The sequence below is a fragment of the Capricornis sumatraensis genome, chromosome 2, assembly GCF_032405125.1.
Source record: "Capricornis sumatraensis isolate serow.1 chromosome 2, serow.2, whole genome shotgun sequence".
NCBI classification, from domain to species: domain Eukaryota; kingdom Metazoa; phylum Chordata; class Mammalia; order Artiodactyla; family Bovidae; genus Capricornis; species Capricornis sumatraensis.
In genome coordinates, this window is record NC_091070.1 from 178,964,636 (window position 1) to 178,991,363 (window position 26,728).

At 37.8% G+C, this 26,728-nt stretch overlaps 1 protein-coding gene across 1 annotated transcript in view; it reads left to right on the plus strand.

Annotated features, from left to right (window-relative positions):
• The window catches only part of DNAI4 (dynein axonemal intermediate chain 4), an 81,122-nt gene that overhangs the window by 37,809 nt on the left and 16,585 nt on the right, over positions 1-26,728 (plus strand). The window contains 2 exon segments of the mRNA XM_068966273.1: positions 1,618-1,757; positions 14,680-14,835. Of these exon segments, the coding sequence (XP_068822374.1) occupies positions 1,618-1,757; positions 14,680-14,835 (296 nt within the window).

The following is a 26,728-nucleotide window of genomic DNA, read 5'->3' on the forward strand; positions in this document are numbered from 1 at the left end:
AGGGCAGAATGCAAAAAATGGAAGAGAGGTGCTATTCAAAGACAGCAAAGATTTCCCCAAACTGTTGAAAAACACCATTCCACAGAAATAGGAATAAATTTAAAAAAAGAAATACACACACACACACGGATACATTGTATTCCAAAATACCAAATATTAAAAGAAAAACTTTTTATTGGCTACTCTGGGTCTTTGCTGCAGCACATGGGCTCTCTGTTGCGGCACTGGGCTGCCTTGTGGCACAGGGCCTCTAGAGCGCGTGGACTCAGTAGCTGCACCATGCAGCCTCACACAGGTGCTGCAGCAGTGCTGCATCGGCTTAATTGCCTTGCAGCATGTGGGATCTTATTTCCCTGACCAGAGACTGAACGATGTCTGCTGCATTAGAAGGTGCGTTCTTAGCCACTGAACCACTAAGATAATCCCCCAAAGATTTTAAAAGCAGAAGAAAACACTAAAGAACATATCATTTACAGAGAAACAAACCAATAGCATTACTAGAAATAGTCACTTCATAATGATAAAGGAGGTATAATAATTCTAAACATGAAACTTCTAATAAAATAACCTCTTAATATATGAGGCAAAAATTGGAAACTTGACAAGTATTAAAATAGGAGATATAAACATGCTTCTCTTAATTATTGATAAGTCAATCAGATAAAAAATTAGTATAGTTATAGAAAAATTTGAACCAAAACCATAGTTTAATGGTAATATATAGAACTCTGAATTCAACAATTAGAGGACACACACTCTTTTCAAGCACACATGGAATGTTATACAACTCACCCATGTACAAGGCCATGAAGCAAGGTTTCAAAAATTTCAAAGAAGTGATATCTGACAAATTCTCTGACCACAGTGGAATGAAGTTAAAAATTAATAGCATAAATCTCAACTAAAACATGGAGACATATTCACATACCCTTTTGAAAGTTAAAAAGTGCATTTTGTAAATTTCCCATGAACCAAAGGAGAAATCATAATGGAAATCAAAGAAATACTCAGAACTAAATAATTATGAAAATAATACATAGTACAGGGCTTCCCAGGCCATGCTAGTGGTAAAGAATCCACCTGCCAAAGCAAGAGATGCAAGAGACCCGGATTTGATCCCTGGGTCAGGAAGAACCCCAGAGAAAGAAATGGCAACCCACTCCAGTATTCTTGCCTGCAGAATCCCATGGACAGAGGAGCCTGGTAGGCAACAGTCCATGGGGTCACAAAGAGTTTGGCACAACTGAGCACACACACACACATGCAATACATATTATGGAATGACACAAAAGTAGTACTTTGAGAGAAATTTGTGGTTTTTTTGAGTGTCTGTATCAAAGTTCATAAAACCTATGTAGAAATGGTGCAAGGCCTATTGTACTATTGGTGGGTACTCAAAGTTGTAGGGATGTTGGGGAGTATAGTATAAAAGAGTCCTTTGGAGGTAGTTTAATGCAGTCTTTTCCAAGATTTTTGATTGTTCACTTTTTGATTGTTCACTTTTTAGTGCAATCTACATTAAATAATGTAATTTTTAGAAAAAGTATAATATAAAAAGATATGTGTGGCAAAAACTAATTTTTATTAGTAAGTTGAGTATATATTATTTTTTTATAGCCAGAGAAACAAGAACTATGAGACTCTTTGTCGAAATAGATTGGGCAATGATTTATACGTAGAAAGGATGATGCAGACTATTAATGGAGCACCAAAGAATAAAGACGTTCAATGTGACAAAATCTTGAAAGAAGACAAAGGTAATTTATGTTATATTCTGCTTGGTAAATTACCATATTTTAATATACATCCATTGGGTCTGTTGATTAACAACTATTATAATAAAGTGTATAAGGCAAAATGAAATGATTTGGCCAAATCACAACAATAGCTGGGTACTGTGATCTACAACTTTCAAAATTTGACAGTTTAGTTAATAAGTAATAAATACAGATTCAGAAGATTGGAATAGCATAATTATCAATCTTGATTTTTATACAAACTATATCATGGAATTTTGTACTCTTCACATATTAAGGACAGATTTGTGGCATCTTTATTTTCTCTTGTCCCACTCCCCTCCCGGATACAGTGGTGGTCTTAAAGACAAAAGCGTGCCTTCCTAGTGTGAGACCCTGGCACTTGGTTCTAGAAGGAACAGAGCAGACCTTATTCTCAAAGAATTTGGCATGTATGTTTTGATGTGTCTAGGAGCTTCCTGGAATATTGACTCAAGGCATTTGTCTTTCCTTGCCTAATTCAGAAAGAATATATTATGCTTATCACTATTAGAAAGTAACTCAAAGACATAGAAAGAAATGAAGAACACTGATAAAGGTAGCTACATAGGTAAATACAAAAGCCAGTATTGTAATTTTGATTTGTAACTCCTGTATTTTTGCAATGTGATTTAAAATAAATGCATTAAATAATAATTCTAAATCTATGCTACTAGGCATACAAAGTTTAAAGATATAATTTATGACATCAACTTAAAGTGGATGGGATTTAGCTGTATAGAAGCAGTTTATATAATGGAAGTAAGGTAGTATCATTTTAAAGTAGATTGTTAAAATTTTAAGAAATTAATTTTAATCCCCAAGGCAATCACCAAGAAATAACCTAAAAATTGCAGAAAAGAAAACTAGGAATAAGAATGATACACTATAAAAAATATCAAACATAAAAGAAGATAATTATAGAGGATTTAAAGAATAAAGAAAGTGTATGACATAAAGAAGACAAATTAAAAGCATCAGAGGTCCTTCCTAAACAATAATTACTTTAAATAAGTGAATTAAAGACTCCAATTAAAGAGTAAAAGTTGGCAGGATGGATTTAAAAAAGACAGTAAACATCAAAAAAACTGTAAGAAAAAACCATGATCCATCTATGTGTTTTCTAACAAGAGACTGTTTTTTCCAGTTTTATTGAGAAATAATCGATATGGATCAATGTATAAGTACAACATGATGGTTTGATTTACATGTATTGTGAAATGATTACCACAACAGGTTTATTTAACGTATAAACATTTTAAATAAAATGTTTATTTAAACATTTAACATGTTTATTAACATGGATGTTAAATAAACATATAGTTACAATAAAAAGAAAAGTTGCATGATATAAAATTAACACACAAAATTCATGTGTATTTCTACATACTACCTATGAGCACTCCAAAAAGGAAATTAAGAAAGTAATTGTGTTTCTAATAACATCAAAATAATAAAATATGACAATAAATATAATTAAGGAGATGAAAAACTTGTACACTGATAACTATAAAATATTGCTGAAAATTTTAAAGGATACCTAAGTAAATGGGAATACATTCTGTATTTATGAATTGACTTAAGGTTATTAAGATGTGAATACCACCCAGAATAATGCCAAAGCCTTTGAAATTTTTTTTTTTATTTTCACTTCTTGGTCATGCTGTAAGCCAGGTGGGATCTTAGTTCCCTGACCAGGGATGAACCTGCACCCCCTATAGTGGAAGCACAGAGTCTTAACCACAGGACTGCCAGGGAAGTACCCCCAAAGACTTTCTTGTGACAACAGAAAAAAAAAAAACCATCCTAAAATTTATCAAGGGAATATCAAGGGATCCCAAAGTAGCAAAAATAATCTTGAAAAAGAACAGAGTTAGAGACCTCATACTTCCTGGTTTAAAAACTTGCTATAAAGTTATGATCAAAATAGGTTGTGCCAGCAAATAGATAGATATATAAACCAGAAGAATAGAATAGGGGTCCCAGAAATAAACCCTCAGATATATAGTTAAGTGATTTTTAATGAAAGTGCCAAGACCATCAGCTGGTGCTGGGGCAACTAGATAGCCACATGTGAAAGAATAAAGTTGGGTTCAGACCTCATATCATATGCAAAAATTACCTCAAAAATGTTCAGTTAAGTTTAGTCACTCAGTTGTGTCCCACTTTTTGTGACCCCGTGGACTGCAGCACACATCACTAGATCCTGGAGCTTACTCAAACTCATGTCCATCAAGTTGGTGAGGCCATCCAACTATCTCATCCTCTGTTGTCCCCTTCTCCTCCTGACTTCAATCTTTCCCATCATCACGGTTTTTTTAAATGAGTCAGTTCTTCCCATCAGCTGGCCAAAGTATTGGAGTTTCAGCTTCAACATCAGTCCTTCCAACGAACACCCAGGACTGATCTCCTTTAGGATGGACTGGTTGGATCTCCTTGCAGTCCAAGGGATTCTCAAGAGTCTTCTCCAACACCACACTTCAAAAACATCAATTCTTCAGCGATCAGCTTTGTTTATAGTCCAACTCTCACATCCATACATGACTGCTGGAAAAACCATAGCCTTGACTAGACAGACCTTTGTTGGCAAAGTAATGTCTCTGCTTTTTAATATGCTATCTAGGTTGGTCATAACTTTCCTTCCAAGGAGCAAGTGTCTTTTAATTTCATGGTGCAGTCACCATCTGCAGTCATTTTGGGACCCCACAAAAATAAAGTCTCTCACTGTTTCCATTGTTTCCCCATCTATTTCCCATGAAGTGATGGGACCAGATGCCATGATCTTAGTTTTCTCAATGTTGAGTTTTAAGCCAACTTTTTCACCCTCCTCTTTCACTGTCATCAAGAGGTTCTTTAGTTCTTCTTCACTTTCTGCCATAAGAGTGGTGTCATCTGCATATCTGAGGTTGTTGATATTTCTCCCAGCAATCTTGATTGTAGATTGTGCTTCATCCAGTGCAGCATTTCTGATGATGTACTCTGTATAAGTTAAATAAGCAGGGTGATAATATACAATCTTGACTTACTCCATTCCCAATTTGGAACCAGTCTGTTGTTCCATGTCCAGTTCTAACTGTTGCTTCTTGATTTGCATACAGATTTCTCAGGAGGCAGTTCAGGTAGTTTGGTATTCCCATCTCTTGAAGAATTTTCCATGATTTGCTGTGGTCCTCAGAGTCAAAGGCTTTGGCATAGTCAATAAAGCAGAAGTAGATGTTTTTCTGTAACTCTCTCAGTTTTTCGATGTTCCAATGGATGTTGGCAATTTGATCTCTGGTTCCTCTGCCTTTCCTAAATTCAGATTGAACATCTGGAAGTTCAGGGTTCATGTACTGCTGTAGCCTGGCTTGGAGAATTTTTAGCATTACTTTGCTAGCATGTGAGATGAGTGCAATTGTGTGGTAGTTTGAGCGTTCTTTGGCGTTGCCTTTCTTTGGGTTTTGAATGAATGCTGACCTTTTCCAATCCTGTGGCCACTGCTGAGTTTTCCAAATTTGCTGACATATTGAGTGCAGCACTTTCACAGCATCATCTTTTAGGATTTTAAATAGCTCAACTGGAATTCCATCGCCTCACTAGCTTTGTTCGTAGTGATGCTTCCTAAGGCCCACTTGACTTCACATTCCAGGACGTCTGGTTCTAGTCACAGCCTCGTGATTACCTGGGTCATGAAGATCTTTTTTTATAGTTCTTCATAGAACCATTCAATTGCCACCTCTTCTTAATATCTTCTGCATCTGTCAGGTTCATACTGTTTCTCTTCTTTATTGAGCCCATCTTTGCATGAAATGTTCCTTTGGTATCTCTAATTTTCTTGAAGAGATGTCTAGTCTTTCCCATTCTATTGTTTTCCTCTATTTCTTTGCATTAGTCACTGAGGAATGCTTTCTTATCTCTCCTTTCTATTCTTTGAAACTCTGCATTCAAATGGGTATATCTTTCCTTTTCTTCTTTGCCTTTCACTTCTCTTATTTTAACAGCTATTTGTAAGGCCCCCTGAGACAACCATTTTGCCTTTTTGCATTTCTTTTTCTTGGGGATGGTCTTGATCCCTACCTCCTGTACAGTGTCATGAACCTCTATCCATAGTTCTTCAGGCATGCTATCAGATCTAATCTCTTGAATCTATTTGTCACTTGCACTGTATAATTGTAAGGGATTTGATTTAGGTCATACCTGAATGGCCTACTGGTTTTCCCTACTTTATTCAATTTCAGTCTGAATTTGGCAATAAGGAGTTCATGATCTGAACCACAGTCAGCTCCTGGTCTTTTTTTTGCTGACTGTATAGAGCTTCTCCATCTTTGACTGCAAAGAATGTAATCAGTCTGATTTCACTATTGACCATCTGGTGATGTCCACATGTAGAGTCTTCTCTTGTGTTGTTGGAAGATGGTGTTTGTTACGACCAGTGCGTTCTCTTGGCAAAATGCTATTAGCCTTTTCCCTGCTTCATTCTGTACTCCAAGGCCAAATTTGCTTGTTACTCTGGCTATCTCTTCCTATTTTTGCATTCCAGTCCCATATAATGAAAAAGACATCTTTTTTGGGTGTTATTTCTAGAAGGTCTTGTAGGTCTTCATAGAACCATTCAATGTCAGCTTCTTCAGCATTACTGGTCGGGGCATAGTCTTAGACTACTGTTACATTGAATGATTTGACTTGGAAACAAACAAAGATCATTCTGTTGTTTTTGAGATTGCATCCAAGTACTGCATTTCGGACTCTTTTGTTGACTATGATGGCTACTCCATTTCTTATAAGGGATTCTTGCCCATAGTAGTAGATAATAACAGTCATCTGAGTTAAATTCACCCATTCCAGTCCATTTTAGTTTGCTGATTCCTAAAATGTTGATCTTCACTCTTGCCAACTCCTGTTTGACCACTTCCAATTTGCCTTGATTCATGGACTTAACATTCCAAGTTCCTATGCAACACTGTTCTTTACAGCCTTGGACTTTATTTCCATCACCAGTCACATCCACAATTGGGTGTTTTTGCTTTGGCTCTGTCTCTTCATTCTTTCTGGAGTTATTTCTCCACTGATCTCCAGTAGCATATTGGGCACCTCCTGACCTGGGGAGTTCATCTTTCAGTGTCCTATCTTTTTGCTTTTTCATACTGTTCATGAGGTTCTCAAGGCAACAATAGTGAAGTAGTTTGCCATTCCCTTCTCCAGTGGACCATGTTTTGTCATAACTCTCCAACATGACCTGTCCATCTTGGGTGGCCCTACATGGCATGGCTCATAGTTTCATTGAGTTAGACAAGGCTGTGGTCCATGTGATCAGATTGGTTAGTTTTCTGTGATTCTGGTTTTCATTTTTCTACCTTCTGATCAGTCAGTCAGTTCAGTCACTCAGTCGTGTCTGACTCTCTGCAACCCCGTAAACCACAGCACGCCAGGCCTCCCTGTCCATCACCAACTCCTGGAGTTTACCCAAACTCATGACCATTTAGTCAGTGATGCCATCTAACCATCTCAACCTCTGTCATCCCCTTCTCCTCCTGCCTTAAATCTTTCCCAACATCAGGGTCTTTTCAAATGAGTCAGCTCTTTGCATCAGGTGGCCAAAGTATTGGAGCCTCAGCTTCAACATCAGTACTTCCAATGAACACCCAGGACTGATTTCCTTCAGGATGGACTGATTGGATCTCCTTGCAGTCCAAGGGACTCTCTTAAGAGTCTTCTCCAACACCACAGTTCAAAAGTATCAATTCTTCTGTGCTCAGCTTTCTTTATAGTCCAACCCTCACATCCATACGTGACTACTGGAAAAACCATAGCCTTGACTGGACTGACCTTTGTTGACAAAGTAATGACTCTGCTTTCTAAAATGCTATCTAGGTTGGTCGTAACTTTTCTTCCAAGAAGTAAGTGTCTTTTAATTTCATGGCTGCAGTCATTATCTGCAGTGATTTTGGAGCCCCCCAAAATAAAGTCAACCACTGTTTCCACTATTTCCCCATCTATTTGCCATGAAGTGATGGGAGAAGGATAAAAGGCTTATGGAAGTTTCCTGATGGGAGAGACTGACTGAGGGGGAAACTGGGTCTTGTTCTGATGGGAGGGGCCATGCTCAGTAAATCTTCAATCCAATTTTCTGTTGATAGGCGGGGCTGTGTTCCCTCCCTGTTATTTGACCTGAGGCCAAACTATGGTGGAGGTGATGAAGATAACTGTGACCTCCTTCAAAAGGTCCCATGCTCACACTGTTGCACTCAGTGCCCCCAATCCTGCAGCAGGCCGCCACCAACCCATGCCTCCACCAGAGACTCTTGGACACTCATGGGCAACTCTTGGTCAGTCTCTGGTGGGGGTCACTGCTCCCTTTTCCTGGGTCCTGGTGCAAACAAGGTTTTATTTGTGCCCTCCAAGAGCCTGTTTCCCCATTCTTGTGTAAGTTCTGGCAGCTCTATGGTGGGGTTAATGGCGACCTCCTCCAAGAGCACTGATGCCATACCCAGGTCTACTGCACCCGTAACTCCTGCAGCAGTGTACTGCTGACCTGTACCTATGTAAGAGACACTCAAACACAGTTCTGTCTCAGTCTCTGTAGGGTCTCTGGTTCTGGTGTGCACAAGGTTTGTTTGAGCCCTCTGAGTGTCTCTGGCAAGTATACAGTTTGATTCTATATGCGATTTTGCCCCTCCTACTGTCCTGCTGGGGCATCTCCTTTGCCCTTGGATGTGGGATAAGAGCCAAAATTATAAAACTCTTAGAAAAAATTGAGGTAGATATTTTTACCTTTGCCTTGACAGTAGATTCTTAGATATGACACTAGAATCATGGTGAACAAAAGAAAAAATACTGAGCTGTGTCAAAATTAAAAATTAAAATTAAAATTAAAAATTAAAAGCTTTGTCCATCAAATAGCTATCAAAAAAGTGAAAAGACAACTTACATGATGGAATAAGATATTTGCAAATCCTATTTCTCTTGAGGTCTAGTATCCACACTATATAAGGAACATTTATAATCCAAGAACCAGAAGACAACACAATAAAACAGTGGGCATAAGACTTGAACTTGTTTTCCAAAGGAAGAAAACAAATGACCAACAAGCAGAAGAAAATATGTTAAACACCATTAGTCATTAGAGAATACAGTCAAGACCACAATGAGTTGCTGATTCTCCCACATTAAACGACTATAATTAAAAAGAACAAACCAGAGGACAAGTGTTGACAAAGAAGTTGATAAATTGAAACTCCCATACAGTGCTGCTGGGAATGTAAAATGGTGCAGCTGTTCTGGAAAACAGTTTGGTAATTCCTCAAATAATGAGAAAGACTTTCCTTATGACTCAGCAGTTCCACTCCTAGGTATATACCTCATAGAATTGAAAATAAGTACTCAAATACATGTACATACATGTTCTTGGAAGCAATATTTACCACAGTCAAAAAGTAGAAACAACTGAAATGTCAATCAGTGAATGAATGAACAGACAAAGTGTGTAAATAAATATGTGAAGTGAGTGAAAGTCGCTCAGTCATTTTCGACTCTTTGTGACCCCTTGGACTACACAGTCCCTGGAATTCTCCAGGCCAGAATACTGGAGTGGGTAGCGTATCCCTTCTCCAGTGGATCTTCCTGACTCAGGAATTGAGCCAGGGTCTCCTGCATTGCAGGCAGATTCTTTACCAACTGAGCTATCAGGAAGACTCGTAAATACATATAATGAAATATAATTCAGTCACAAAAGGGATAAAGTACCTTCTCTGAGAAACTTTCCATCTTCTACCCTGGAAGATGTCAAACATTTCTACTCTGGAGAGGACAAAATAGAGGCTCTTTAGATGGAGAATACCAGGCACAGATCAAGACATGGGTTGTTGTTGTTGTTCAGTCACTGAGTCATTCTTTGTGACCCCATGTACAGCACCATGCCAGGCTTCCCTGTCCTTCACTGTCTCCTGGAGTTTGCTCAAATTTATGTCCATTGAGTCAGTGATGCTTTGTAAAAAACATCCTCTGTCACCCCTTTCTCCTGCTACCCTCAATCTTTCCCAGCATCAGAGTCTTTTCCAATGAGTCAGCTCTATGTACCAGGTGGCCAAAATATTGGACCTTCAGCTTCAGCATCAGTCCTGCCAATGAATATTCAGGGTGGATTTCCTTTAGGATTAACTAGTTTGATCTCCTTGCAGTCCAGGGGACTCTCAAGAGTCTTCTCCAGCTCCACAGTTTCAAAAGCTTCAATTCTTTGGCTCTCAGCCTTCTTTATGGTCCAACTCTCACATCTATACATGACTACTGGAAAAACCATAGCTCTGACTATACAATGGGTACTTACACAAAACAAAAAAAAACTACAAAACAAAACCCCAAACAAACAAAAACCCCAATGCATACTGAATGCTATACACAGAGACTTCTTGAAATCCTCTCCTCCCTCATAGAAGGCTTGTAAAACCATAGGTAGCCAGATTCTTATTTATCCTTTATCTGGATGTACCAACAGTTAATTTATTCATTTGCCTACTGAAAGGCATGTTGATTGTTTCAAGTTTTGGCAATTATCAATAAAGCTGGTATAAATATCTATGTGCAAGTTTTTGTGTATACATAGGTTTTAAAGTCCTTTGGGTAAATATTGAAGAATGTGATTATTGGATTGTATGGAAACAGTATTTTTATTTTTATTTTTAAATAGCCACACTGCCTTCTAAAGTGATTGTACCATTTTCATTCCCACCAGCAGTGATGGAGAGTTTCTTTGGTTTCACATTCTCACTAGCATTTCGTGTTGTCAATATTCCAAATTTTGACCATTCTAGTAGTGTGCAGTGGTAACTTATTTTAGTTTGTTTGGGTGGGGGTTGGCTATACTCTGTGGCTTGGGGAATTCTAGTTCACCGATTAGGAATCAAACCCTGATTCCAGCAGTGAAAGTGCCAAGTGACAACCACTGGACCACAGGGAGTTCCTCTCATTTTTGTTTCAACTTATTTTCCCATGATGACATATGATGAGGAGTATATTTTCATATACTTACTTGCCACCTGTATGTCTTTTTTTTTTTTTATGAGGTATCTATTAGGTTCTTTGGCCCATTTTAAAATTTGGTTGTTTGTTTTCTTATTGTTAAGGATCAAAAGAAATTTGTATATTTTGGACAAAAGTCCTTTTTCAATTGTATCTTTAGCAAATGTTTTCTTCCAGTGTGTGGCTTGTCTTGCTATTCTCTTGACATTTCCTTTTACAGAGCATAGATTTTTAATTTTAATGAAACCCAGATTATCAATTATTGCTTAATAGATTGTGCTTTTGCTGTTGTTCCTAAAAAGTCATTGCCATACTCAAGGTCATCTAAATTTTTGCCTATATTTTCTTCTATGAGTTTTCTAGTTTTGCCTTTTACTTTTAGTTTTAAAACAAGTTTTTAGTTAATTTTCCTGAAGGATGTAAGATCTGTATCTAGATTAATTTTTTTTTTTTTTTTGGTGCTTGGATGTCCAGTTTGTTCCAGCACCATTTGTTGAAAAGACTATCTTTGCTTCATCTATTTTTGTTCCTTTGACAGAGATTAGCTGCCTATGTTAATGCCAGTGTATTTCTGAGCTCTCTGTTCTGTTCCGTGCACATTATCTTGATTACTGTAGCAGTGTGGTAAGTGTTCAGGCTGAGTAGTGTCGCTGCTCCTATTTTCTTCTTTGTCTTCAATATTGTGCTGGCTTTTCTAGGTCTTTTGTCCCTTTAGGTAAACTTTAGAATCAGTTCCTTTCTGTCAGTTCACTTCTTTTTTAATTGGAGGAAAACTGCTTTACAATGTTGTGTTGGTTTCTTTCTGAAAGCATGAGGTCTTCTGCCAGCATTTAGTAGGTGTTCTGTAGGAGTTGTTCCACATGCAGAAGTATTTTTGATGTATTTGTGGGGAGGAAGATGATCTCCATGTCTTACTCCTCCACCATCTTGAAAGTCTCCCCTAGAATCTGTTGATATGCACAAAGTAACTGGCTTAGATTTGATTGAAATTGCACTGAATCTATAGATCAATTTGGGCAGGACAGGCATCATGACAATGCTGAGCTGTCATGCTATCAGTAAACATGAAATATCTCTCCATTTATTTCATTCTTTAATTTTGTTCATCAGAGTTTTGTAGTCTTCCTTATAATACATTTTGTACATATTTTGTTAGACTTATTCCTACTTCACTTTTGGGTGCTAATGTAGATCATATTGTTTCAAATTTCAGATTCCTTTGTTCATTGTTAATATATAGCAAAGAGATTGATTTTTGTATAGTGTTAACCTTGTACCCTGAAACTTTGCTGTAATCACTTAGTAATTCAGTAGTTTTTTTGTTAATTCTTTTAGATTTTCTATATAGATAATTATGTCATCTGAGTTCAAAAACAGTTTATTTATTCCTTTCCATTCTGTATTTCTTTTATTAGCATTTACTTTTTCTTATCTTACTGCATTAGCTTGGACTTCCAGTATGATGTTGAAAGGAGTGGTAAGAGGAGACATCTTTGTCTTATCCTGATGTTAGTGAAATATTTTCTAGTTTCTAGAAGAAACTCATTGGGTTTTGTAGGTGTTCTTTATCAAGTTGAGGAAGTTCCGCTTCTACTCCTAGTTTACTGTGAGTTTTTATTATGAATGAGTGTTAGATTTTGCCAAATGCCTTTTCTGAATTTGTTGATATGATCAAGTCACTTTTCTTCTTTGGCCTGTTATTATGGATTACATCAATCAGTTTTCCAGTGTTGAACTAGTTTTGCATATCTGGGAGAAACTCCACTTAGTTGCCGTGTGTAATTCTCTTTATATATTGTTGGATTTGATTGCTAATATTTTGTAGAGGATTCTTGCATCTATGTTCATGAAAGTTGTTGGTCTGCCATTTTCCTTTCTTATGGTCTGTTTTTGGTATTAGAGTAATGCTGGCCTCAAAGTACGAGTTAAGTATTCCCTCTATTTCTATCTTCTGAAAGATGTTACAGGGAATTGGTGCAATTTTCTCCTTAAATTAAATTAGTAGAATTCAATCCCTGTATCTGAGCCCAGTGCTTTTAGTTTTGGAAGGTTATTAATTATGACTGTTTCCTTAATTGAGATAGGGCTATACAGATTGTCTATTCTTTCTTGTGTGAGTTTTGGCAGATTGTGTCTTTCAAGGAATTGGTCAGTTTCATCAAGATTGTCAAATCTATTGGAATAGAGTTGTTCATAGTGTTCCTTTGTTATCTTTTTAATGTTCATGGAATCAGCAGGGACATCCTCTCTTTCACATATGATATTAGTACTTTTTTCTTAGTTAGCACAGGGAATTCTAATCAGTACTCCCTAATAAAGAATATAAAAGAGAGTGGATATATGTATGTATATAACTGATTCACTTTGCTATACACCTGAAACTAACACAACTATACTCCAATTGGAATTTTTAAAACCAATGCTACAGTTTATACTAAAGAATTTGATGAAAATAAAGTAAATATTGAGACTAGGGATCAATAGAAGAGATGGAAAATTTTTAAAAGTGCCTTTACTACTGATGAAGTTAATTGAAACATGTAGCCTTTCATCCACAGCTGAGTGGACTTGCTATTTCTTCCCTTCAGAATAGATCTTATCAACAATAATTGGCACAGCTAGAAAACGCAGACCTTGTTTGCATGGGTGAGAACAGATGAGAATGCATGCTTTCTGCAAATGAGCAGACTTAACAAAAGAATCCAGAAGTGGCAAAGTTGTAATTCCATCTCCTAAACTTTCCTGTAGGATTAGTCATTTCTCTTTGCCTGGTAATGTGTGAATGAGGGACATAGAGAAGCCAGAAATGTCAATTTAGCTGAAGTTACCTCTGTAAAGATTCAGAAAAATGGACAAAATTTTCCTACCTAACAGTCCACATACAATACTTTATTATAGAAGTTGCATTTCAAATAAATGGATAATTCAATGAATGTATTAGTGTTCCTGGCTAACTTTTTAAAATACAATTAAATTCTAAAACTTGGTACATTTCATAGAGACAGTTTGTTTTCTATGTATATTATATACTATAGTAAAAACTCTTTTAAGAAGTATGTGTGATATGAGATAATTTTAATTTAAAAATGCATGTGTATTTGTTCATGTGTTAACATATATATTTATATCAATCTGGAAGGACATGCATGAAAATGTTACCAGTTGTTTCTAGGTTATGGAAATGTAAGTGTTATTTACCATTTCTTTTACAGTGATCATGTCGTTTTACTCAGCTAAAATAAAATTATCTTTCTATAAATGTTATATGGCTAATATAGTCTGAATTAAACCAGTAGATAGAAACAATATTTTAAAACTTTAAAAAACTATTTACACAATCTTACACTCAGAAATATTCAAAACTTAGGTATAGTTAGGAATACCATTTTTCTGATAGTAGCTAAAATAAGATTTCAGTAGTGTATGATAGTATAGAATTAGGAAGTCACAATCATGATTTATTATTCTAACTTGTACATAATTATGGCATGTACATAATATCTGTTTCCTAGGTTTTCTGTTTCTTAGGTTAATTAAATTTTGTCCAATGAACAAATGTAATGATGTTACCTATACTAAAATTGGGGCTTCCCTGGTGGCTCAGATGGTACAGAGTCTGCCTGCAATGCTGGAGACCTGGGCTTGATCCCTGGATTGGGAAGATCCCCTGAAGAAGGGAATGGCTACCCACTCCAGTTTTCTGATGTGGAGAATGCCATGGACAGAGGAGCCTGGCAAGCTATAATCCATGGGCATCATTAACTATTTCTTGCCATTGTTGTAAAACAATAATGTTTTTTCCCTGAACAATAGATATTCTTACCTTAGATTTTGCTTTAGCTAGCTATGTATAAACTAAAATATTATAATTTGCTTTAAAGTAATGTTTACCTTCCTTTTCTTTATTTAGGTATAATGTCCACGGCTTGGGATTTGTATGATTCTTACAATGCTACGGAGCTTTTATCTTTACCATCAAAACGATCTATGATTAACTCAAGTAGTAAAGCAAGTGTACCTTCAAAAGACTGGGAACAAACAGTGCCAGGGAGTAATTTAGAAAAAAGTAAGATTTCATTTATTTCGGTTTTTTAAAAATTGGGATAATTGAATTATAACATTATATTAGTTTCAAGCGTGCAACATAATAATTTGATCTTTGTGTACACTACAAAGTGATGACCACAATAAGTCTAGTTACTGTCACTCTATAAACTTCCCTCTCTAGCCATTTCACCTACCCCTCAACCTCCTTCCCCTCTAATAGCCATCAATTTGTTTATGAGTTTTGTTTTTATTTTTTATATTCTGCATATGAGTGAAATCATACAGTATTTGTCTTTCTTTCTCTGTTTATTTCACTTAACATCAGTTGCTCAGTTGTGTCCAACTCTTTGCAACCCCATGGACTACAGCACACCAGGCTTCCCTGTCATTTACCATCTTCCGGGGCTTGCTCAAACTCATGTCCATTGAGTCAGTGATGCCAACCAACCATCTCTTCCTCTGTCATCCCCTTCTCCTGCCTCCACACTTTCCCAGCATCAGAGTCTTATTTCTAATGAGTCGGCTCTTCTCATCAGGTGGCCTAAGTATTGGAGCTTCAGTTCCAGCATCAGTCCTTCCAATGAATATTCAGGGTTTATTTCTTTTAAGATTGACTGGTTTGATCTCCTTGCTGTCCAAGGGACTCTCAAGAGTCTTCTCCAACACCAAACTTCAAAAGCATCAATTCTTCACTATGTGCAGCCTTCTTTATGGTTCAATTCTCACATCTATACATGACTACTAGAAAAACTATAGCTTTGACTAGACGGACCTTTGTTGGCAAAGTAATGTCTCTGCTGTTTAGGTTGGTCATGGCTTTTCTTCCAAGGAGCAAGTGTGTTTTAATTTCATGGCTGCAGTCACCATCTGCAGTGATTTTGGAGCCCAAGAAAATAAAGCCTGTCACTGTTTCCATTGTTTCTCTATCTATTTGCCATGAAGTGATGCGACTGGATGCCATGATCTTAGTTTTCTGAATGTTGAATTTTAAACCAGCTTTTTCCCTCTCTCTTTCACCTTCATCAAGAGGCTCTTTAGTTCCTCTTCACTTTCTGCCATAAGAATGGCATCATCTGCATACCTGAGGTTATTGCTATTTCTCCTGGCAATCTTGATTCCGCTTGTGCTTTATCCAGCCTGGCATTTCACATGATGTAATCTGCATATAGGTTATATAAGCAGAGTGACAGTATACATTCCTGACAAACTCCTTTCCCAATTTAGAACCAGTCCATTGTTCCATGTCTGATTCTAACTGTTGCTTCTTGACCTGCATACAGATTTCTCAGGAGGCAGATAAAGTGGTCTGGTATTCCCATCTCTAAGAATTTTCTATATTTTATTGTGAGCCACACACTCAAAGACTTTTGTGTAGTCAATGAAGCAGGAGACGTTTTTCTGGAATTCTCTTGCTTTTTCTATGATCCAACAGATCAGATGTTGGCAATTTAATCTCTGGTTTCCCCTGCATTTTCTAAATCCAGCTTGAACATCTGGGAGTTCTCGATTCACGTCCTGTTGAAGCCTAGCTTGGAGAATTTTGAGCGTTACCTGCCAATGTGTGACATGAGTGCACATTGAACATTCTTTGGCATTGCCTTTCTTTGGAACTTGAAAAAAAACTGACCTTTTCCAGTCTGTTGCCACTGCTGAGTTTTCCTAATTTGCTGGCATATTGAGCACAATACTTTCACAGCATCATCTTTTAGGATTTGAAATAGCTCAGCTGGAATTCCATAACTTCCACTAGCTTTGTTCGTAGTGATGCTTCCTAAGGCCCACTTGACTTCGCATCCCAGGATGTCTGGCTCTAGGTGAGTGATCACACCTTCGTGGGTCATTAAGATATTTTTTGTATAGTTCCGTGTATTCTTTCCACCTCTTCTTAATATCTTCTGCTTCTGTTAGGTCCATACTGTTTCTGTTCTTTATTGTGCCCATCTTTGCATGAAACATTCCCTTGGTATCTAATTTTCTTGAAGGAATCTCTAGTCTTTCCCATTCTATTGTTTTCCTCCATTTCTTTGCATTGATCACTGAGGAAGGCTTCCTTATTTCTCCTTGCTATTCTTTGGAACTCTGCACTCAGATTGGTATATCTTTCCTTTTGTCATTTTCTTTTCACTTCTCTTCTTTTTTCAGCTATTTGTAAGGCTTCCTCAGATAACCATTTTGCCTCTTTGCATTTCTATTTCTTGGTTATGGTCTTGATCCCTGCCTTCTATACAATGTCATGAACCTCTGTCCATAGTTCTTTAGGTACTCTATCAGATCTAATCCCTTGAATCTACTTTTCACTTCCACTGTATGCAAGGGATTTGATTTAGGTCATACCTGAACAGCCTAGTGGTTTTCCCTACTTTATTCAATTTAAGTATGAATTTGTCAATAAGGAGTTCGTGATCTGAGCCATAGTCAGCTCCCGGTCTTGTTTTTGCTGACTTCTCCATCTTCGGCTGCAAAAAGTATAATCAATCTGATTTCAGTATTGACCATCTGGTGATGTTCATGTATAGTCTTCTCTTGTGTTGTTGGAAGATGGTGTTTGCTATGACCAGTACATTCTCTTGGTGAGACTCTGTTAGCCTCTGCCCTGCTTCATTTTGTACTGTAAGCCCAAGCTTGCCTGAATCCAGGTATCTCTTGACTTCCTACTTTTGCATTCCAGTCCCCCGTGATGAAAAGGACCACTTAACATAATGCCTTGCATTTCCCTGATAATTGGTGACGTTGAACATTTCATGTGCCGTTTGGGAAAAATGTCTCTTTAGCTTATCTTCTTTTTTTTTTTCTTTTGCTATTGTGTTCTTTGAGCTCTTTGTATTAACCCCTTATCAGATATATGGTTTGCAAATATTTTCTCCCATTCAGTAGGTTGTCTTTTCATGTTATTGATGGTTTTCCTTGCTATGCAGAAGGTTTTTAGTTTATTTCCCTCTCTATATAAGAAAGCATTTTTTCCTTGGTGCTTTCTATATTTTTGTTTTGTTTTCAGTTTTCAGAAGCTTGAGTATAGTATATCTTTGTGTGAATTTCTTTAGGTTTATCTTCTTTGGAATTCACTGTTTCTTAATTCTGTATGTTTTTCTTTGCCAAATTTTGGAAAAATTATTCAGCTATTATTTCTTCAAGTACATTTTGGTCTCATCCTTTTCTCCTCTCCCCAATAACGTGAATATTATATATCTTGTTAGAGGTCTCTGGGCCTCCATTCATATATATATATATATATATATATATATATATATATATATATATAAAAAGTGAAAGTGAAAGTGAAGTCGCTCAGTCGTGTCCGACTCTTTGCAACCCATGGACTGTAGCCCACCAAGCTCCTCTGTCCATGGGATTCTCCAGGCAAGAATACTGGAGTGGGTTGCTATTTCCTTCTCCAGGGCATCTTCCCGACAAATAAAAACCCTTACTAATCAAGCTGAAAATTTGGTCTCTCAACAGGGAATGCCTCGGAGCCCTGAATACATTCTCCTGGCAATGCTCAGTCTTTTGGCCTGTTCCTCCCCCCACCCCCACTTGAGCTCTGACTAATTATATATATATATATATATATATATATATATATATATAAAATAACTATTACTATTTTGCAAATTGTTTTCTTTCTGGTTTTCAGATTTGATAATTTCTATTTTTCTTTCTTCAAGTTCACTGATTCTGTTCTCTGTCCCTTCAGTTTTGCTGTTGAGCCCATCTGTTGAATTTTTTGTCAGATATTTTCTATGTCAGATATATTTTATCTGTTGTCAGATAATTTTTCTTAATTTAACTTTATTTATTTTAATTGGAGGCTAATTACTTTACAATATTGTATTGGTTTTGCCATACATCAACATGAATCCGCAACAGGTGTACATGTGTTCCCCATCCTGAACCCTCCTCCAACCTCCCTCCTGGTACCATCCCTCTGGGTCATCCCAGTGCACCAGCCCCAAGCATCCTGTATCCTGCATCAAACCTAGACTGGCGATTCATTTCATATATGATATTATACATGTTTCAATGCCATTATCCCAAATCATCCCACCGTCTCCATCTCCCACAGAGTCCAAAAGAGTGTTCTATACATCCGTGTCTCTTTTGCTGTCTCGCATACAGGGTTATCATTGCCATCTTTCTAAATTCCATATATATGCGTTAGTATACTGTACTGGTGTTTTTCTTTCTGGCTTACTTCATTCTGTATAGTAGGCTCTAGTTTCATCCACCTCATTAGAACTGATTCAAATGTATTCTTTTTAATGGCTGAGTAATATTCCATTGTGTATATGCACCACAGCTTTCTTATCCATTCATCTGCTGATGGACATCTAGGTTGCTTCCATGTCCTGGCTATTATAAACAGTGCACGATGAACATTGGGGTACACGTGTCTCTTTCAATTCTGGTTTCCTCGGTGTGTATGCCCAGCAGTGGGATTGCTGGGTCATAAGACAATTCTATTTCCAGTTTTTTAAGGACTCTCCACACTGTTCTCCACAGTGGCTGAACTAGTTTGCATTCTCACCAACAGTGTAAGAGGGTTCCCTTTTCTCCACACCCTCTCCAGCATTTATTGCTTGTAGACTTTTGGATCACAGCCATTCTGACTGGCGTGAAATGGTACCTCATTGTGGTTTTGATTTGCATTTCTCTGATAATGAGTGATGTTGAGCATCTTTTCATGTGTTTGTTAGCCATCTATATGTCTTCTTTGGAGAAATGTCTGTTTAGTTCTTTGGCCCATTTTTTGATTGGGTCATTTATTTTTCTGGAATTGAGCTGTAGGACTTGCTTGTATATTTTTGAGATTAGTTCTTTGTCAGTTGCTTCATTTGCTATTATTTTCTCCCATTCCGAAGGGTGTCTTTTCACCTTGCTTAAAGTTTCCTTTGTTGTGCAGAAGCTTTTAATTTTAATTAGGTCCCATTTGTTTATTTTTGCTTTTATTTCCAATATTCTGGGAGGTGGGTCATAGAGGATCCTGCTGTGATTTATGTCGGAGTGTTTTGCCTATGTTCTCCTCTAGGAGTTTTATAGTTTCTGGTCTTACATTTAGATCTTTAATCCATTTTGAGTTTATTTTTGTGTATGGTGTTAAAAAGTGTTCTAGTTTCATTCTTTTACAAGTGGTTGACCAGTTTTCCCAGGACCACTTGTTAAAGAGATTGTCTTTACTCCATTGTATATTCTTGCCTCCTTTGTCAAAGATAAGGTGTCCATAGGTGCATGAATTTATCTCTGGGCTTTCTATTTTGTTCCATTGATCTATATTTCTGTCTTTGTGCCAGTACCATACTGTCTTGATGACTGTGGCTTTGTAGTAGAGCCTGAAGTCAGGCAAGTTGATTCCTCCAGTTCCATTCTTCTTTCTCAAGATTGCTTTGGCTATTCGAGGTTTTTTGTATTTCCATACATATTGTTATTTGTTCAAGCTCTGTGAAAAATACCATTGGTAGCTTGATAGGGATTGCATTGAATCTATAGATTGCTTTGGGTAATATACTCATTTTCACTACATTGATTCTTCCAATCCATGAACATGGTATATTTCTCCATTTATTAGTGTCCTCTTTGATTTCTTTCACCAGTGTTTTTTGGTTTTCTATATATAGGTCTTTAGTTTCTTTAGGTAGATATATTCCTAAGTGTTTTATTCTTTTCATGGCAGTGGTGAATGGAATTGTTTCCTTAATTTCTCTATTTTCTCATTATTAGTGTATAGGAATGCAAGGGATTTCTGTGTGTTGATTTTATATCCTGCAACTTTCCTATATTCATTGATTAGCTCTAGTAATTTTCTGGTGGCGTCATTAGGGTTTTCTATGTAGAGGATCATGTCATCTGCAAACAGTGAGAGTTTTACTTCTTCTTTTCCAATTTGGATTCCTTTTATTTCTTTTTCTGCTCTGATTGCTGTGGCCAAAACTTCCAGAACTATGTTGAATAGTAGTGGTGAAAGTGGGCACCCTTGTCTTGTTCCTGACATTAGGGGAAATGCTTTTAATTTTTCACCATTGAGGATAATGTTTGCTGTGGGTTTGTCATATATAGCTTTTATTATGTTGAGGTATGTTCCTTCTATTCCTGCTTTCTGGAGAGTTTTTATCATAAATGGATGCTAGATTTTGTCAAAGGTCTTCTCTGCATCTATTGAGATAATCATATGGTTTTTATTTTTCAATTTGTTAATGTGGTGAATTACATTGATTTGCAGATATTGAAGAATCCTTGCATCCCTGGGATAAAGCCCACTTGGTCATGGTATATGATCTTTTTAATGTGTTGTTGGATTCTGATTGCTAGAATTTTGTTGAGGATTTTTGCATCTATGTTCATCAGTGATATTGGCCTGTAGTTTTCTTTTTTTGTGGCATCTTTGTCAGGTTTTGGTATTAGGATGATGGTGGCCTCATAGAATGAGTTTGGAAGTTTACCTTCCTCTGCAATTTTCTGGAAGAGTTTGAGTAGTATAGGTGTTAGCTCTTCTCTAAATTTTTGGTAGAATTCAGCTGTGAAGCCATCTGGACCTGGGCTTTTGTTTGCTGGAAGATTTCTGATTACAGTTTCAATCTCCATGCTTGTGATGGGTCTGTTAAGATTTTCTATTTCTTCCTGGTTCAGTTTTGGAAAGTTGTACTTTTCTAAGAATTTGTCCATTTCTTCCACTTTGTCCATTTTATTGGCATATAATTGCTGATAGTAATCTCTTATGATCCTTTGTATTTCTGTGTTGTCTGTTGTGATCTCTCCATTTTCATTTCTAATTTTATTGATTTGATTTTTCTACCTTTGTTTCTTGATGAGTCTGGCTAATGGTTTGTCAATTTTATTTATCCTTTCAAAGAACCAGCTTTTGGCTTTGTTTATTTTTGCTATGGTCTTTTTTGTTTCTTTTGCATTTATTTCTGCCCTAATTTTTAAGATTTCTTTCCTTCTACTAACCCTGGGATTCTTCATTTCTTCCTTTTCTAGTTGCTTTAGGTGTAGAGTTAGGTTATTTATTTGATTTTTTTCTTGTTTCTTGAGGTATGCCTGTATTGCTATGAACTTTCCCCTTAGCACTGCTTTTACAGTGTCCCACAGGTGTTGGGTTGTTGTGTTTTCATTTTCACTCGTTTCTATGCATATTTTGATTTCTTTTTTGATTTCTTCTGTGATTTGTTTGTTATTCAGCAGCGTGTTGTTCAGCTTCCATATGTTGGAATTTTTAATAGTGTTTCTCCTGTAATTGAGATATAATCTTACTGCATTGTAGTCAGAAAAGATGCTTGGAATGATTTCAATTTTTTTGAATTTACCAAGGCTAGATTTTATGGCCCAGGATGTGATCTATCCTGGAGAAGGTTCTGTGTGCGCTTAAGAAAAAGGTGAAATTCATTGTTTTGGGGTGAAATATCCTATAGATATCCATTAGGTCTAACTGGTCTATTGTATCATTTAAAGTTTGTGTTTCCTTGTTAATTTTCTGTTTAGTTGATCTATCCATAGGTGTGAGTGGGGTGTTAAAGTCTCCCACTATTATTGTGTTTTTGTTAATTTCCCCTTTCATACTTGTTAGCATCTGTCTTACATATTGCAGTGCTCCTATGTTGGGTGCATATATATTTATAGTTGTTATATCTTCTTCTTGGATTGATCCTTTGATCATTATGTAGTGTCCTTCTTTGTCTCTTTTCACAGCCTTTGTTTTAAAGTCTATTTTATCTGATATGAGTATTGCTACTCCTGCTTTCTTTTGGTCTCTATTTGTGTGGAATATTTTTTCCAGCCCTTCACTTTCAGTCTGCATGTGTCCCGTTTTGAGGTGGGTCTCTTGTAGAAACATATATAGGGGTCTTGTTTTTGTATCCATTCAGCCAGTCTTTGTCTTTTGGTTGGGGCATTCAACCCATTTATGTTTAAGGTAATTATTGATAAGTATGATCCCATTGCCATTTGCTTTGTTGTTTTGGGTTTGAGTTTATACACCCTTTTTGTGTTTCCTATCTAGAGAATATCCTTTCACATTTGTTGGAGAACTGGTTTGGTGGTGCTGAATTCTTTCAGCTTTTGCTTGTCTGTAAAGCTTTTGATTTCTCCTTCATATTTGAATAAGATCCTTGCTGGGTACAGTAATCTGGGCTGTAGTTATTTTCTTTCATCCCTTTAAGTATGTCTTGCCATTCCCTCCTGGCCTGAAGAGTTTCCATTGAAAGATCAGCTGTTATCCTTATGGGAATCCCCTTGTGTGTTATTTATTGTTTTTCCCTTGCTGCTTTTAATATTTGTTCTTTGTTAATTTGATTAACATGTGTCTTGGGGTGTTTTGCCTTGGGTTTATCCTGTTTGGGACTCTCTGGATTTCTTGGACTTGGGTGATTATTTCCTTCCCCATTTTAGGGAAGTTTTCAACTATTATCTCCTCATGATCTTTCTTTTTGTCGTCTTCTTCTGGGACTCCTGTGTTCAAATGTTGAAGCGTTTAATATTGTCCTGGAGGTCTCTGAGATTATCCTCATTTCTTTTAATTCATTTTTCTTTTTTCCTCTCTGATTCATTTATTTCTACCATTCTGTCTTCTACTTCACGAATCCTATCTTCTGCCTCTGTTATTCTACTATTTGTTGCCTCCAGAGTGTTTTTTTTAATCTCATTTATTGCATTATTCATTATATATTGACTCTTTTTTATTTCTTCTAGGTCCTTGTTAAACCTTTCTTGCATCTTCTCAATCCTTGTCTCCAGGCTATTTATCTATGATTCCATTTTGATTTCAAGGTTTTGTATCATTTTCACTATCATTATTTGGTATTCTTTATGGTGCTGAATTCTCTCAGCTTTTGTTTGGTTTGGTGGGCATTTATCCTGTTCCTTTACCTGCTGGGTATTCCTCTGTCTCTTCTTCTTGTTTATATTGCTGTGTTTGGGGTGGCCTTTCTATATATGCTGGCAGTTTGTGGAGTTCTCTTTATTGTGGAGTTTCCTCGCTGTGGGTGGGGTTGTATGGGTGGCTTGTCAAGGTTTCTTGGTTAGGGAAGCTTGTGTCGGTGTTCTGGTGGGTGGAGCTGAATTTCTTCTCTCTGGAGTGTAAGGAAGTGTCCAGTAATGTGTTATGAGATGTCAGTGGGTTTGGAGTAACTTTGGGCAGCCTGTATATTGAAGCTCAGGGTTGTGTTCCTGTGTTGCTGGATAATTTGTGTGCTATGTCTTGCTCTGGAACTTGTTGGCCCTTGGGTGATGCTTGGTTTCAGTGTAGGTATGGAGGCGTTTGATGAGCTCCTGTCGATTAATTTTCCCTGGAGTTAGTTCTCTAGTGTTCTCAGGATTTGGACTTAAGCCTCCTGCTTCTGGTTTTCAGTCTTATTTTTACAGTAGTCTCAAGACTTCTCCTTCTATACAGCACCATTGATAAAACATCTAGGTTAAAGATGAAAAGTTTCTCCACAGTGAGGGACACCCAGAGAGGGTCACAAAGTTACATGCAGAAGAGAAGAGGGAGGAGGGAGTTAGAGGTGACCTGAATGAGATGAGGTGGAATCAATAGAGGAGAGAGCAAGCTAGCCTGTAATCACTTCCTTAGTGCTCTCCACAGTCTGGACCGCTCAGAGATGTTCACGGAGTTATACAGAGAAGAGAAGAGGGAGGAAGGAGGCAGAGGTGGCCAGAAGGATAAAAGGGGGGAATCAAAAGGAGAGAGACAGATCCAGCCAGTAATCAGTTCCCTAAGTGTTCTCCACCATCTGGAACACACAGAGATTCACAGAGTTGGGTAGAGAAGAGAAGGGGAAGGGAGGAGACAGAGGCGATCTGGTGGAGGAAAAGGAGAGTCCAAAGAGGGAGAAAGCAGTCAAGCCAGTAATCTCACTCCCAGGTAAAAATGGGTACTGAAGATTGGGTTCTTAAAGGTACAAAATTAATAACAAATACCAATAAACAAAGATTAAAAATCTAGAGTAGAGGTTGGATTTTCAAAAATACAGTATTAAAGAAAAGAAGAAAAGAAACAAAGTCACAAAAATTATAAAAAATATATATATATGAAGTTTCCTTTAAAAAAAAGGGTCTTTTTTTTTTTGCAAAGTAATAGTAGGTTATAAAAATGAAAATTAAAGGAGTAATAGAGGGCTTAAAAATTAAAAATAAAAAAAGGATAATCATAAAAATAGTAAAAACATACCTAGGACTTTCTCTGGTGTTGTTGTGGGCAGTGTAGGGTCAGTTCATTTTTGGGTAGTTCCTTGGTCTGGCTTATATTTCTCAAGATCTATAGGCCCCCTCCTATGTAGTCGGTACTAATGACAGGGTTTTAATCTATTGCATCTGTCTCTTCCAAGGCGGTTCCCTCTGTTTTAGCTTCTTCTGTTAGCTGGTCTCTTCAGTGTCTGATTTCCACCCTGACACAAGGGGGCGGTGGTGGACACTTTTGTAGGCTTACTTGTTCTTTTGCGCTGTGGAGAGGGAGGGACCCTGCAAATAAATAACACTGACGTGTGCTCTCAGCGTCTCAGCCACACTGGGCCTGCCCCCGCTCCCAGCCCGTGTGCCCTCCCTGCCCACACTGCTCAGGCTCTAGGTTGCTCTGCTGGGAACCGTCCGAGGCCAGCCCTGGGCTGCATGCACCTCCCAGGTCTAAGCCACTCAAGTTCAGGCACTTGGGTAGTCCTCAGAGGCTGAGGACTACCTCAGCCTGTGTTGGGCCCTTCCCAGGTCCGAGCAGCTCAGGTGATGAGGTGTTTGGTGAGTGCGGTTGCTGCAACTTATCGCCTGCCCCGTCCCTGCCGCTTGGTTTTCTGGGTGTACAACTGGCGCACCTTCGCAGGCAGATGTCCAGAGCCCCAAGAAGTCTTAGTTAGCAAAGAAGCCTGCTTGCAGTTTGGTAAATAATGTCTCTCTGGGGCTGCGATTGCCCCCTTCTGGCTCTGGCTGCCTGTCACTGGAGGGGGATGGTCTACAGCTGGCTAGTTCTGTTCAGTTCTTTGCTCTGTGCACAGGCCTGGTGGTGTCTTAGGGCTTTTCGCGTGGTAGCTATCTCGCAGTCTGATTTGCTAGCCCAAGTTAATTTGCTCAGATTGCCCTCAGGGCATTCAGGCCCGGTCCTTACTCTAAGCAATGCGGCCCGTGCCTCCCTGCCCAGCCGCCGCTTGCTAGTGGAAAATGCAGGTGTCTGCGCTGCTTCTCTGCTGGGGGAGTTACTGTTGGGCTCGTATCTATGGGGTTTAATTATTTATTTATTTTTCCTCCCTGTTATGTTGCCCTCTGTGCTTCCAAGGCTCGCCACAGACTCGGCAGAGAGAGTGTTTCCTGGTGTTTGGAAACTTCTCTCTTTTTAAGACTCCCTTCCCAGGACAGAGCTCCATCCCTCCCTCTTTTGTCTCTTTTTTTGTCTATTTTTTTCTACCTCCTTTCGAAGACAATGGGCTGCTTTTCTGGGTGCCTGGTGTCCTCTGCCAGCATTCAGAAGTTGTTTTGTGGAATTTACTCAGTGTTTAAATGTTCTTTGGATGAATTTGTGGGGGAGAAAGTGGTCTCCCTGTTCTATTCCTCCGCCATCTTAGGACCACCCTGCTGTCAGATAATTTAAGCATCTCTGTCATCTCAGTGTTGGTTTCTATTGATTTTGTTTGTTTTTTGTTTCATTTAAGTAGAGATTTTCTTGGTTCTTTGATCAGTGACATTCAGTTAAAATTTAGAGACTTGGGGTATTATGTTTTGAGAACTGGATCTTGTTTAAACTTCATTTGTAGCAGGATTTGTTTGACACTCTTTTGACAGGGAAATTTACTGCTCCATTACCGTCAGGTGAAAGTAGAAGTGGGGTTTACTGCCTCATTTTGTGTCTGTGTGTGTGCACACACGCACACGTTCACTCAGCCGTTTCTGACTCTTTGCAATCCCATGGACTGTAGCCCACCAGGCTCCTCTGTCCATGGAATTTT